Raw genomic sequence first — 15,831 nt, forward strand, 5'->3', positions numbered from 1 at the left:
AGTTTTGTAAAAAGTTTTTGGGATATGATTTAAACTGTTATTTAATATAAAGCTTAATATTTAAATAAGTAGTTCATTGAAAATCAAGTACAATATAGCCATTGAATATAAACGACACCTACTATTTGAATCAATTAAAAACAAAAAAACATTAGGCGTCAAACCAGGATAAAAATGTGAGAGTATTATTTTAAAATTAAGCATAAATTAATATTGCAACGACCTCTGATGATCTCTTCAGAATTATTTTTCATTATTTCTATATTTCTACAAAATAACTCATAGTAGGTATAATATATGCTTAAGTTAAGCAATTAACTATTTTTTGAATTGTGATTTATTTTAAAACTGTATTTATATGTGAATTTTAACAGTTAAAAATGCATCTTTACTATTATAAGTTTGGTGCCATTTTTTTTTTAGGTATTGCAATATCTTCTGATGGGACTATGTATATAGCTGACGGCACCAATATAAGAGTTGTTAGTCCTAATGGAAATATTCATACACTTATCGGTCATCATAAGCATAATAATATTTGGCAACCGATGCCTTGTAAAACTACTGTATCGACTTCACAAGTATGCTAAAATTGTAGGACCTCGGATAAATTTATATTTGTAATATCTTATTTTTCTAGGTACAACTTCAATGGCCCACTAATTTAGCGCTAAATCCCTTGGACGAAAGTTTGCATATCACTGACGATAGAATAGTTTTAAAAGTGACCAAAGACCGACGAGTAAAAATAGTTGCTGGATCACCATTGCACTGTTATTCGGGAAATGAAGTAGACAAGGATGGAAAAGAATCAACATTGCATGAAAACCAAGAAGTAATGACGGAATCATTGAAGGCCACTCAAACAGCTTTGGGCACCATCCTGGGCATTACGTTCAGTCCATATGGTGATTTATATATAGCCCAAAGTGATTCCCGAAAGGTCAATACTATCAAGGTGGTCAATTCTGCTGGATACATATCACACTTTGCTGGCTATCAGCAAACCCAAAATTCTCAAAAGTAAATATACAACCAAAAGAAAAAAAAACCAGTAAAGAGAACATTAAGTTTTTAAAACAGACTTTTTTTCTGTATTTGTTCATTGAAAAGCCCTTAAGATCTTTGTGAATGCGTATCACAAGTGTTTAGTAGGGAGATCATATTGTGATCTATGTATCTATGTATATATCACTATATATATGATACTACCTCCATCTTCCAAGAGGTGATATGTGCGGTCTTCACTCCACTTCTTCACTCCTAGTGGAGTGAGACTTAGTTGGAAACCAGATGACAGTACGGGAAATCGATGATCGCGTAAAATCATGCAATTTTTTTGCACTTTGTTATGAATCGAAATGATGACTATGTGATCTGCATGATCACTCCTGGCTCCTGTGACTTCTAACCCTATACATAATTTAAACAATAAAAATGGCCATTAATACTATAAAAGTATAAACCATTAAAAACAAAATTATGTTATTGTAAAAAAATCCCACAAAAGTACATTAAGTATAAAGCGATTTTTTTGTGTTTGTGTCCGTGATGAGAATCACCAGAATAGGGAAGTACTTTACCCTCCCGAGACTTTCTTCCAATACATACTTTATTCGAAATTAAAACATGAATATAATATTAAATTAAGTCACACAAATTCTGAGTCCCAATTTTACTTATATTAACTATATCAGTGGTTTTTGACTGTGTGTATTAACTTCTTCGTTTGAATCTAGTACTAAGCTGACATAATCATTAACAGCGTTAAATTTGTTGTGACGTTGCAACATATATATTCAACTACTCGTTCCGACACTAATTCTCCTTCTAACTTGACTTCTAATATTCTTCTTTGCTTCCACCATTTACTGCATAAGAATTGTGAATGTCTGCCATAATCTATTGGAGTGTTTCAGCCATGGAAACTACGACTATTTGATTTATTAAATCTAGATATAGTCAGGAAAACAACCATGTCCAGCCAACTTTTGAGTTAGGTGAAAATTAACACATCCAAAATTTTTCCAACATTTCAAAATTTCTTGTTATCCATTCTTTGATATCTTTCACAAATCTTCAGGTCCAGCGGTCAGTAGTTTCATTATCCGATAATTTTTTTTATATTTGCTTATAAATTCGTTTTTGGTCTCCTTTCTAAATGATACTATGTTCCTATCTCCTCTATTGGAATAAACCTGGTGACTACTTGTATTGCTAGTGTAGACACTGTTCTATATTATGTGAATGCATTTCTAATAGCCATCCTTCTCTATGCCCTTAACATTATGTTAGCTATATGTCTGAAAGATAGCCCTCGGTACTGCGTAGAATAATTTTTTGCACTTATTAAAGTTGTCTTTTCCGCTAGGTTGAACCTCTTACATTTGGCAATCGTCTAGACAGTGATGCCATCAAGGCAATTTTTGTGGTTAAATATTTTATAAATCCTAATGTGTTACTCAATTCCATTTCTAGATATTTAATTTTGGTTTTTATCTCAAGCATATTCAAGGTAGAATTTTAGCTCCTTGAATGCGCTTTTCGTTGTAAGCATTACTTTAGACATCGTCCATGATAAGGATTAAACCCCTACTCTCCATGAGGTTTCTATATCGTTTCATGACAGTTCTTTTCTAAAAAAATCGTCATACATTAGAAGGTTTCACAGAAATGTAATCTATGTTTACATAGGCAATGTGAATGTGACAGCTTTAATACTACTTGTCAATGTGGAAATGGATCCCGAGAACATTTATTATCAATCACTGCAAAATTTACAACGATTTCAGCTATTATAGCATCTCCAGATGGTGTGCTGAACATTGCTGATCAGGTGATTTATACTATTTTAAAATTAAATTTTTAATCTAATTAATTAAAAATGATTTTAGGGTAATCTCCACATCCTCGCTCTAAAACCATATTTGCCATCACATGTTATGAATGGTGAGTTTCAAATACCATATCCAGCCACGGGAGAAATTTATATTTTTAATAGATACGGGCAGCATACGGCTACTCACGATTTAATGACTGGTCAAGTAAGGTATACATTCTTGTATTCTAAGAATACTAGTTTTGGAAAATTGTCAACCGTGACAGATAGTTCAGGGAACAAAATGTTATTTTTGAGAGACTATAGTAATGTGGTAAGTTTATTAAATCAAAATTAACTTGCTTTGACTTCTTCAACTAACGTCCTCTTTTTTTTTTAAGGTGAGTGCTATAGAAAATTCTCAGGATTATAAATCTGAACTTGTGATATCTGGAGCTGGAAATCTTGTCAAATTTTCAGAAAAGGGTCGATCGGAAATAACATTTAACTACGACAGTAGCACTGGACTTCTTACAAGTCGTTCTGATTCTACTGCGGAAGTACGTATAGTAATAATTAAGATAATAAATTTATTGGTGCATCTAACTAGTTAAACCTAAAAAAAATCATGATTAATTATGTTAGCACAATTAATTTAAAAAAAATTAGACACAAATATTATAAAATAATTTTTTAAATTGTAAAATCAATAAACGGTCAATGATCAAAAATTAATTTTGAATGTTGAAATACATTATAAAAACGATAAAAGCTAGTAGCATATGAATGAAGTGCCTGTTACATTATTTTTATTTCAGCAGGGAGGGTCACTATTCATTTATAATTACGATAAATTGGGCCGTTTAGTTGATGTTGTGCTTCCAACGGGTGAAGTTTTTGAACTTTCATCTCATATATCAATGGAAGATGATGGATTTGAAGTTAACGTACTAACACCGTTGCATAACCCTATCAGTATGATATCATTAGATGGTCGCAGAGATCACATAACCATTAAAATGGAAGGGAATGATTACAAAAAGCTTATAGTGAAAAATAGTAAGTCTTAATTTTATTTTTAAATTTCAATGAACAATTGTTACGCCATGATCTGCATAATAATAGTATGTGTTCTTATTTTTTTTTTAGGTGCTTCTGCCATTAGCGAAGCTATTAGTTTCAAAAACGGTTCATTTATGTTCCGCTCCAGATCTGGTGAAGTGGTTCAATGTTTTGCGGAATCTAAACATCCTATATTAGAACTGTCTTTGCCGGTGGAAGCCGAAATGTTACCAGTGTTTAATAGACAAGTTTCGTCTAGGGGTACCTTGTCAAACATTGTATTGTGGACGTATTCTCTTGTTGGAGATGCGGGATCTACCAAATTCATTATAAGAAGAAAATTGACAGTAAATATTTTATTTCAAACTAGAAATACCGTTCATCATTTATGCGATTTTTTTGTTTAGATTAATAACAGTTCCGTTCTCATAATTGATTATAACCAATATACAAGAATCGAGACTGTTTATAGTAGTGATAAGCCATCGACATCTCTGCTCAGCATTACATACAGCCAGAACGGATTACCCTTGTCCTGGACAATTGGTCAATCGAAACACAGTGTTAATATAACATATGACAGGTGATAAAATAAATAATATGATTTTTTTGAAATGTAGCATAATTATGAAAATGGGGTCATAGATTCAATCGCCTGGAATCTTGGAGTTGGGGTGCAATACACGAGCAATACAAGTACACTCATCATGGTTTGTGTGTAGAAAAACTATTGAGCCATAGAGGTCCTGTAAAATATCATTATAACAATTGGAATAAGGCAAGTGACCTGATACAATTAACAAATATTTTTTTTAAATTAAAATTGACTTTTAATAAAATCGTATGAAAGTATTTTGATTACGAATTTACAAATCATAAATTTACCAATGATACTCCTTACAGATATCTGAAATAGAACTTTCTACTCATCGAAAGTTTGGCTATTTATATGACGAATCTGGTGGCTTGAAAAATATTGTTTTACCATCTGGGACTAAGCATTCATTTTCATCTCAAACGTCATTGGGATTCATACGTTACACGTATACTCCTCCTGGATCAACGAGAGCATACTTACAGCATTATAGTTATACTGGAGCGCTACTCCAAACTGTGTATCCTGGAGATGGTGCTCGAGTTCTGTATAGATATCGTAGTTCTGGTCAATTATCTCAGGTAAGTTTATGAACATGAACAATGATGATGCATACAATTATTTTAAAATCTGCAAGATTATAATATTATGACATGTAGGTAGTACATGGAGATGGTATTACAAAAGTTAAATATTATCCAAACACTCAGCTCCCAAGTCAAGTATTAAATATTGAAACGGATTTCGAATACCGATGGGACTTTCAGTATAACGATGGGTTGTTAATTGAAGAGAGAATTGACTATGGTCCTAAGACTGGTCTTAGCAATGCCAAAATCACATACGAGTACGATAGTAATTTCAGAGTGATTTTGATTGAAGGTCGCATTGGTGGGCAGAGCTTACAAGAATATCACATTGAATACAACCCGATCACTGGAAGCAAACAGTTGTTGGGTCAATTTGAGGTTAGTTATTTTTACAAAAATGTGTGGAAACGTTAAACTATTGGTTAATTTCTTTACAGCGAAGTACAAATGGAAACATAACAAGACTTACCGATGGAACTGGTATATTTAATCGAGTTACAAATGACTATTTCCAAGTGACACACATGTCTGTCACGATACACCAGATGGAAGTTTTCCGCATGGAGTTCATGTACAATCTGGATGGTCGGATTGAGCAATCACGTACTTACACACATAACGTAGGTGTTAACACTTATACAATCGTAAAGAACTACACGTTTGATGCCGATGGACAACTTATGTCGGTGGAAGCACAAGAGCCTTGGAGCTTCAAATATGATCAAAATGGAAATATGCTTGCCATGACGTACAGGTGCATATTATAATAATTAAAACACACACACACACACACAAATACTACTAAAACATTCAATATTTGCTTAAATTATATTTAGGGGTAATATGATTCCTATGGAACACAGTGTTATGGATCGAATAGAAAAATTCGGAGAAGGACTTTATAGATATAATAACCGTGGACTTGTTGTACAAAATGCTAGAGAAGAAAAATTTCAATATAATTCTAAAGGACTTCTGGTAATAAATAAAATATATTTAATAAAAGTAAAACTGTATATCAATTCATAAAATTTAGGTGAGAGCAATAAAAAGAGGCCGGTTTGATGTACGATACTTCTATGATCATCTTAATAGACTTAGTACGCGAAAAGATAATTTCGGAAATGTTACTCAATTCTTTTATACTAATCATAATAATCCAAACGAAGTAAGTTAATAGCAATACACAAATTACTATATCATGTATTAACCATCACGTGTTGTGCGTAAAACAGGTCAGTAATATATTTAGTCCGAGAGATGGTAAATTGATGTCGCTGACATATGATGACAGAGGATTTTTAATTTACGCTCAAGTTCATAGATATAAATATTATGTAGCTACTGACCATTGTGGAACACCTGTCATGATTTTCAATCAATACGGAGAAGGAATTAGGGAAATTATGAGATCTCCATACGGACACATAGTTTATGATTCTAATCCATATTTATATTTGCCAATTGATTTTTGTGGTGGACTCTTAGATCAGGTATTTTATGATAACTGAAACTTTATCAAATGGTCATTATTTTTAATAAGTCAGAAACCCACTCACTTAAAGGGTCACATTTTTTAAATAATTTTTTGTCGTGACTAAAATAAATCTAATTATTATTGTACTTCCAATGTACTGTAAACTATACAGTAGTGTTACTCCAGAAATCACATCACGTAAAAACTTATTCATGCTGTTTCTTTTCTTTTACATCTATTTAGTTTTTGTTAAAATCCAACCTTTCTAAAAGCATTACAGTACAGTATACTGTATTTGATTAAAGTTGAATCCAAATATTGTATATTTTTCTGAATTTAATTTAGATTATTTCACTATACTTACTACAAATATTGATCTATCATTCATAAATATATTTTTTAATGTTTTAAGTTTAAATATTTCGTATAAACAATAATTGTGAATATTAAAGTACTTTGTTTTCATTAAAAAACAGGTTACGTCATTGGTTCATATGCCCAATGGAAAAGTATATGATCCCCTAGTTGGGCAATGGATGTCACCTCAATGGGAAGGTATGCTGGCTCGTGCAACAGAGCCCCAACATTTACATTTGTACAGGTTCAATGGCAATGATCCAATAAATGTAATGCCTACTCGGCAATACCTTAAAGGTATGTCTTAGAACAAATTTATTTCATATATTAAATATTTACTATATATTGTTTGAAGTATGTTACAGTCTTGGAATATAATCATATATTTTGTATAATTTTGGTTTCCTTTTATATATTTCGAAATTTGGTTAGTAATCAATTCGATAGAACAATTAATGTTAACTATTTCCTTCAATGTTTTCCTATATGGTTCTACCAGTTTTAATACACCAGATATCTCACAGTACACCTTCATCTATTACACGTACAACTTTTTCAAAAAATTATTTTAATCGCGTTTAGATAATATAATGTTAGCATTCATCTCACTTTCGTCGGTTCCGTATGAACTGTATATAATGATAATAATAATAATATATATTATTATACTGTCACACATCATAATCTATATTACGGTATAAGTAATAAAGATATAGGTAGTTAACCTATACGATGTATCGATAGACGATAATTGAGTAATATAAGATAGTCAAGTAGTCAGTAGTTAGAAGTCACCATGGCACAAGCAATCAAAATTTTAATAAGTTTTTAATAAGGAGAATACAAAGTGGTCGAAACCCCTTCTTTTGCAGATAGAAACAGGCAAAAGTCCATAAAATAAAAAAAAAATAAAAAAATACATCGACGTTAATAAATTTATTTTAAAATTAGTCAGCGATTATGATAATCGTAATATTATGAGTTTTTATTCATAATTTTTATAGCATTCTCTTAAATATACCTAATTATTATATACAGTTTTTATACAAAAATAATAATATAATAAATATAATTTTCATAACATTCTCCTTATTTTAAATTATTTATATATTTATATTTTATAGTGACCTACCTAATTTCTTAAAATGGCCTTACAGCCATACGCCGAAACGACCCTACGCCGAAATGTCCTAGACCGAAGTCCATTAAATCTCACTTTTCCAAACTTTATTTTTCCAAATCGTGTAAATATTTTCGTTGTGTGGGCTCTGATGGTTAAAGGAAACTATTTGTTCAAATTAAGAGATGTCATCACCTTGCCTCTAGGGAGTAATTAAAGGTATGAGGTAGGTAGATCTCCTCAAAACTTTTATTTTACTGCTAATATTTTATATTTGGTGGAGTAAGTTACAGATTTTGCTAAAAGCATATAATCTCCCTCCTCCTCTAAACCAAATTCCTAATTACGCCACTGCTTGGCCACTTAATAGGTTAGGTTTTTCATCGGTTTTATATCCATGTGCTTGAGTCAAAAGATACTCTAAATATCGCTAATTATTGAACAATATATACATTATATAGAAGCTCTACTACCACATACGATTCTTTCAGTCTACATAGCAAAGTTAAATATAGTGCTAACTTATAGAATTCTCAAAAGCACTCAGCTGAGTTGGTCACTCTTTTTTAATTAAAACCCAGACTGACTAATCTAGCTCATACGAGGTGCAAACCACAACCCTACTTTAACCATCCACTTTATGTGAGATAATTTTTTCTCATTAGACAGTTAGGTCATTAGTATAATTAGTATTCTTGATATTGATTAAATCTTATTACTTGTAACTACATATAAGCTTGTTTTACATATATAACTATAAATAGAATAATGATTAAAAACATTTTTAAATTATCCAAAAATGGTTTATCTTTTTTTATAGATGAAAAATATTGGTTGTCTTTGGTCGGCTATGATTTGCAGTTACTCATGCCTCAAATGTCACAGTCCATATCCACATACCCATCATTATTACCATCTATATCAGCAAGTCTTGGTAATATACCATTGGACATAACGTCAGTTTATTTTAATCATTTGACCAAATTGTTAAACAAACGAAAACTCACATCTCTTCCCGAATCAAAAACCCACGCTGATCCGATCATCAATTCATTCAAAGAGAAACCAAAATATTATGATCCAATGTGGATGACGTTTTACATGAACGATTTAGAAGATAATTCAGATAGAGGTCCCAAAGCACACGGCATCCAACCAGGAGCATCTCTTTCACCGCTTTTTGGTAATGGCATTCACATATCGAGATCATCAGATGGCCGAGTAATCGTGCAAAGCGTTCCAAACGCCAATCCTATTTATAAGGATGTGTTCACTTCAGTGTTCAATGACACGTTCTTGTTACCATTCAGCTTAGTGATGCATGGTGCCCAACAAGACGCTTATTATTTCGTTAAAAAAGACATTTGGCATGCCAACGAAGATAAGACACAATTGAAGAGGTTTGGTTCACAGATGAACACCACTTTCCATGAAAAAGAGTCAGATAACAATTCTGGAAAGGTAAGTTCATAATTTTATGGTATTCCAAGTTTGGATAGAATACGGTTGGGCGCAGTGCTTATGGGGTGTATCATTTTCATAACACAATTTCGTGCGTTATTTTTTTACGACGTTTCAATGCTGTCTAGCTGGGAAATCATATATATAAATATACATATGTAGACTATAGACTACGATATTATCACGTAATCAAAACCGGGCCGATTTACTGAAATTTGCAATTTGTTAAGTTGATTTTTAAGCTTAAACTTTATTTTCTTTTTAATTGTTAGGACTTCAATAGAACCGCTCTGCTCTACAGTATTAAATATGAATCTATGATAATAATTTTAAAAAATTTTAAAAAATAAATAAATAATTGCATACGAAAAACAATTCTAAAACGAGATGTTGTGTCGTCCAAGTAAACTTGTACTTATAAATAATCAAATTTAACGAATAAAAAAGCTAATGAAAATCAAAAGCATGGCTATGAATAACTTTCTGGTAAATTATTTTTTTCAATTTAAAGAGACTTGTTAAAAATCTTCTATTAAAATTTCTAATGTAAGCTATGAAAAAACTTTTATGAATTTATAACTGAACATTTTTTCTATAAACTTTGATAAATTTCTCATGGCCAGTGGCCACTAACAGCCTAAAAAGAGTTAAATATTTTAAAAATTTTACCATTTATGAAAAATGATAAGACAAATATTTGGTGACAAATTCAAGTGTCTATGGTTATTAACTTTTTACAACAAAATATAAAAATTCGATTGATTATAATTTCTTAAATTACCGAAAATTATCAAATATTGTTAACATTTTAAATTCAAATGCTCATAAAATGGTTAATGGTAGTAAGAAATTTTCTATTAAAATATTTGATGTTAGTTATCAAATATAAACTTTTATGAATTTCTATCTGAAAAATAATTTACATTTTCTCACGCTGTTTTTCAGGAAAAGTTTTTACTTGACGTTTAGCCGACCGTACCTATCCAGCTTATGACTGTAATATTTCATTTATATAATTTTTAAAAAATGGAAAGGAATTATGATTTGAAGTTCTTGTTCTACACATAAAGCTACATCGTCAACCAGATAAATCTAACTAAATATGAAGTAGTTAAAACGTAGTTATTAATCTAAATCGACTAACGCGTATATTATCTACTTGAACGTTATAAAACCACAGACGTCTCTTAATTGTTTTATATTTTTATATTATAGTGAGTGCTTAGGAATGTTAGTAAATTCCCCTCGTAGACCTAAAGTAAATTTAAAAAATGATAATAATAAGATCTTCAATAAAATATAAATATTTTGTTAACTTCGTCGAATCCTAATTATGAATAGTTATGTTAATTGGATCGATTTTATTAACAAATTAAATGTTAAAAGATTAGTACCCAACGATGTTCGGCGAAATACTACTTTATTATTTTAGGATTACACCTGGTTAAGACTTATCACTCAACCCAAAGTGTTCTAAATCATTACATAATATTTGTAACATTCAAAATATTTTAACAATTCGACGATTAGATCTAGTTGGCCGTCATATACTACATTTATTTGAGTCACCAAATACAATGATATTTGACATTGTGTGTAGTAATAATAAGATATTTTAAGACAAACTTGCTCATATAATATATAGGTACATATTTAAAATTACCCTTAATTATTGAATATGGTAATAAAAGGACTTGGAGAGTTATCGAATTAAGTCCCAGTGCTCCACAATTTTCGTTGTTCTCACTGTATGAATAGCCAATTTTTGTTTTTGTTTTCAGATGGTAGACGTGCGGATACATTGTGCGGACACGGTGATAAATTTGCGTTATGGCACAACTTTGGAACACGAAAAACAGCGATTGCTGCATCATGCCAAGACGTCTGTAATGCGAAAGGCTTGGCACAGGGAACGGGATCTGTTAAGATTAGGCTTACCTACGAACAAAGACTGGTCGGTCGCTGAAATCGATGAAATATTAAAGTTGGGCTACGCAAATGGTTTTGACGGAGAGTACATCCGAGATACTGAAAGGTATCCCGAGCTATGTGACGATCCATACAACATTAGATTTGTGAAGACAAATTAATGACCGTGAAGTCGATGGCATTTCCACAGCTATTGCCGGACTCTGTAAAATTAATTAACATCTTTAAATTAAAATGCTCTTTAAGATGAAAAAAAAAACAATCATTAAATTGACCAATACTATTTTTGGTCCTATTAATTTTAATTGTTTATGAATATGATCAAGACATGCGGGTCGTTTAGCACAATGGCGCTGAAGCTCAATACAACCTAAGTTGGGATATCGCTGGAAACTATACGTTATTGTGAAACAAAGTATCTCAAGCATGAAACGACTTGTCAATATCAGATCACTCATATTTTATCTATTCAACGAGTTAACCCGAAGTATTTGTCTGATTTTAATGCTATATGTGGTTGATTATTATTGTTTGTATTTTTGTCATAAATTTTAGGCTAAAATTGTTATTATTTTATTCATTTTCTTATAAATGTTATGATTAAGCACCTGCATATACTGAAAACCATTGTTAGGTATGAATCATAGGGTCTGAATTCTCGTCCCAGTTATTTTTTAAAACAGATTTTTAATTTCAATGCCACTTGGGCATATATAAGAATTTATGATAAAAATAGTTTGTGTTATCGACTTATTTTAGATTATTTAAGTACGGCCTTGTGTGTGCTGTTTAAAGTATTTACTTAATTTTATGTTTTCGTTGATTCTTCCTAACGCGATCAAAAAAAAAAAAAAAAAACACTGTATTTTGCTATTTATTTAAAGTGTTAAGATTATTATGGTATTTATATCTACGAGTATTGTTTATTCTATAAACCTTGAGTTTGTAACGTCCTTATGATAAATTATGTTTTTTACATGAATTGAGTAATTTATTTCTACTGGCTCACAGTAGAAACTTATTGTTTGTTAATCATTCCAATATTCTTTTATTACAAAGTACATTTTTTGTAATTAATTTTGCCAAAAACGTCATTTAATCAATTTATTTTTATATTTAAATAATATTCGATTTTATATGATCAACCCTTATATTTTCAATTCTTGGGACACATTTTTTTTGTTTTTTTTTTAGAGTCCCATGCGTTGAATTTTATGTACAGTATATATAACCTAAATTACGGCCACTACATTATAGGTGTCGAATATCAGTATTAATTACTAAAATCATCATTATCGATGATTTAAGATTAACTTACTTGATGTGTCCAGATATTTATAAAATTGTAAACATACTTATTATCAATATAAATATTTAACAAATAAATTTACTGCATTTACATGTATTTTGTTTACTTACACAATTGTATTAATTTATTTGAAATCAATAAAATAAGTATAAGTAAAGCAGATAGAATATAAGCACCAGAAACTATATTTAGTTTGGTTACATGAAACAATGAACATCTATGTGTGTCGGAAGCTCCGTTATTGAGAGGAGTATGATATAGGCAATTGGTTAAGCACGTGAAGTCGAATACTTCTGTTATGTGAGAGATACATTAAAATTTGTGTGATTTGTAACTCGGCTGTACGCTAAGCTTACTGCTACTCACATATTCGTCGTATTCTAACACTATGGGGCAGTGTTCATTACACTTTTAAGACAACTGTTTTGAACTTACAATTCGATTTTGTGGATGATTTTTAACAATTGTCAATGTGTTGGAAACAACTTAAAATTTATAAAAATGCAGTTAAGACTTTACAAAATACGCAATGTATAATAATAATTTTTTGTAATAAATTAGGTATGTTGTAATAACGAATAAATATGAAATATAAAAGGTACCTAAAAATTGGTTTAATATTATTGTTGTTTAAGATTTTGAGTGGAGCGATGAAAGTAGTATAAAATAGGGGCTTCTGGATCTCCTCCCCCTTAAATTTTACATGTAAAATCATAGGAATCCTCAGTATAGGCAATCCAGTACAGGTTCCTCCAAAACTAGTATAAATTTCTCAATATAGGCAACCCACAACACACATAAACTCTTCACAACTGCCACACGATCCGACACGTGACCGACATATATTTTACGCCTTCCCCTTCGAATACATTATCTCCCCTATGATTTCCCCTTAAAAAAAATATATAATATTTTGATTTACATTATTTGTATCGACAAAATCGTACATACAAGCATACACACACACACACACACACACACACACACACACACACACACACACACACACACACACACACATACGCATTGTATAAAGTGAGATCCATATGGAAATGCACCCATGCGAGATCCATCATTTAAAAACGTCATATCGACAAAGGAGTAATGATTAAAAAATCCTTTGACTATAACACACAAATAAAATTATAAGAACACTTAAGTTTATTTTAATTGTCATCTTTCATTGCGAGATCCAGAGTGTGAAAAAGTTATTTTATTACGTTGAGAGATCTAAAGAGTAAAATCTATAACTTACGATATCCATGTGTTTCAATATTTTATAGCATAGTGCTTATTAGATCCATGTGCTGTTGCCAAATCATCGCAATCATAAATTAATCAATTACACCACTGCATTAAGATAGAACATGGGAACTACAGTGAACTGTACTCGCTACTCAGACACAGACCATAGAAATATATTAGATCCAAGGAAATATAAAACTTAGAACTAATAGTAGTTCTATATCACTGATTAATACGTACACGTCTTCTTAAGAGGGCCTATAAATATTGTAGGTAACCCCCCCCCCCAAATTCATGTCTGTGCACGTCTATGTTATCATGTCCATGGCCTGTGTACCATGATTTTTGTTATGAGAACATTTATAAATAAAAAAAATAGGAAGACCTTCTTTTCCACTAAACCTCAGACACAAACCGATAGGGGGGCCTACATAACTATTTAGGTGTTTAGTGCAACTGGTACATCATTAATATTGTGTTCGTTTTCATCATCCCAAATCTGTATAAAAAGTTAAATACCACCTATTTAGTATTTATGGTACATATAATGAAGATTGTAATTTTTATTAACACTTTAAATAGCTTACCTAGTTATGTCAATGCCATTAAATAAATTTTAAATTTAAAAGTAAATTAGTCACAATAATTTATACAATGTTTACGCTCCTAAATACGAACGCTATACGAGATCTGTTTCAACCTAATTATAATTATCATTTTAAATGTATCACACACACAGGATTCGTTAGGAGATCCGTTTAAATATACCTATCATATTAACAATCTCACACACATACGTACTTACCTAAAGTACTGCGAGATCTGCATTATATAAATTGGTTTATTATTGCCTATATTGAACATACGTTATGAGATCCATTTAAATATATAAGATTAACATACACTAGGTGGATTAAGTACTATACGAGATCCATATTTTATAAATTGATTTATTTTCAGAAATTCGTTACGAGATCCGTTGAAATATATAACATTAATAATCTAATCTCACACACACTAGGTAGTCTAAGTACCACGTGAGATTCGCATTATATAAATTGTTTTATTTTAGGACATTCGTAATGAGATCCGTTTAAATATATGATATTAAAAATATAAAGTCATACACACAAGGTAGTTTAAGTACTATGAGAGATCTCCAAATTAAATACCACCTACTTAGTATTCATGGTACCTAATGCACATTGAAATTTTTATAAACACTTTAAATTGCTTACCTAGTTATGCCAATGCTATTAAATCAATTTTAAATTAAGAAGTAAATTAGTCATAATAATTTATACAATGTTTACGCTCCTGTCATTCGCTCTAGACAACATACTTTTGGCTTTTGAACTTACTGCCCTGATCCTGAATTAGACCTAGGTATCTTAACAAGTTGATCATTTTGTGTTTGAATTTGTAAAAAAAAATCATTATTTTCAAGCAATATATCATATAAGAGTATATGAGTATATCACAATTTAAAAATGCTCGTATCTTGCTTAAAACCTAGCAATAAGAGATAGGTATAACGGTATCAATGTTAAGTTTAATAATACCTATGTAAATTCACTCTTATTAAAATAACAACACAAAATTGGAATGATAATATCTTTATTCGTTACAAAATTAAGCAGCTTTTAAAAAAATTGAATCATATTTAACACATATTAATTATTACATTGGTATTTAAAACACCTATTTTAAATTTATGAACAAATTATAGAATTGTTTGTTGTTATTATTAAAATGACTTAACTTGTAACAAATTAAATATATAGGTAATAATAAATTGAAACATAAAAATATATGACCAAAATAAACATTTCTTTTCAATTAGAACATAAAGTTTTATTTGAAAATAA

At 30.5% G+C, this 15,831-nt stretch overlaps 1 protein-coding gene across 3 annotated transcripts in view; it reads left to right on the plus strand.

The window, feature by feature from the left end:
- Nucleotides 1-12,832, plus strand: part of Ten-a (Teneurin-a transmembrane protein) — a 53,929-nt gene extending 41,097 nt beyond the window's left edge. For 2 of the 3 annotated variants that reach the window (XM_089215394.1, XM_089215400.1), the window contains 18 exons: nucleotides 424-581; nucleotides 641-1,023; nucleotides 2,695-2,836; nucleotides 2,895-3,152; nucleotides 3,220-3,378; nucleotides 3,637-3,877; nucleotides 3,968-4,227; nucleotides 4,288-4,463; nucleotides 4,526-4,658; nucleotides 4,784-5,056; nucleotides 5,135-5,443; nucleotides 5,503-5,819; nucleotides 5,902-6,043; nucleotides 6,102-6,233; nucleotides 6,301-6,558; nucleotides 7,019-7,196; nucleotides 8,840-9,480; nucleotides 11,262-12,832. In XM_089215394.1, the coding sequence (XP_089071520.1) occupies nucleotides 424-581; nucleotides 641-1,023; nucleotides 2,695-2,836; nucleotides 2,895-3,152; nucleotides 3,220-3,378; nucleotides 3,637-3,877; nucleotides 3,968-4,227; nucleotides 4,288-4,463; nucleotides 4,526-4,658; nucleotides 4,784-5,056; nucleotides 5,135-5,443; nucleotides 5,503-5,819; nucleotides 5,902-6,043; nucleotides 6,102-6,233; nucleotides 6,301-6,558; nucleotides 7,019-7,196; nucleotides 8,840-9,480; nucleotides 11,262-11,570 (4,469 nt within the window). In that variant the 3' untranslated portion in view covers nucleotides 11,571-12,832. The remainder of the gene's footprint in view (nucleotides 1-423; nucleotides 582-640; nucleotides 1,024-2,694; nucleotides 2,837-2,894; nucleotides 3,153-3,219; nucleotides 3,379-3,636; nucleotides 3,878-3,967; nucleotides 4,228-4,287; nucleotides 4,464-4,525; nucleotides 4,659-4,783; nucleotides 5,057-5,134; nucleotides 5,444-5,502; nucleotides 5,820-5,901; nucleotides 6,044-6,101; nucleotides 6,234-6,300; nucleotides 6,559-7,018; nucleotides 7,197-8,839; nucleotides 9,481-11,261) is intronic. The other variant, XM_089215397.1, reaches the window with a different exon arrangement.
- The last annotated feature ends 2,999 nt before the right edge of the window (nucleotides 12,833-15,831 follow it).

This window comes from Diuraphis noxia, unplaced genomic scaffold, assembly GCF_037042655.1.
Source record: "Diuraphis noxia isolate RWA-SAM2 unplaced genomic scaffold, SU_Dnox_SAM2 contig0001, whole genome shotgun sequence".
In the NCBI taxonomy this organism is placed as follows: domain Eukaryota; kingdom Metazoa; phylum Arthropoda; class Insecta; order Hemiptera; family Aphididae; genus Diuraphis; species Diuraphis noxia.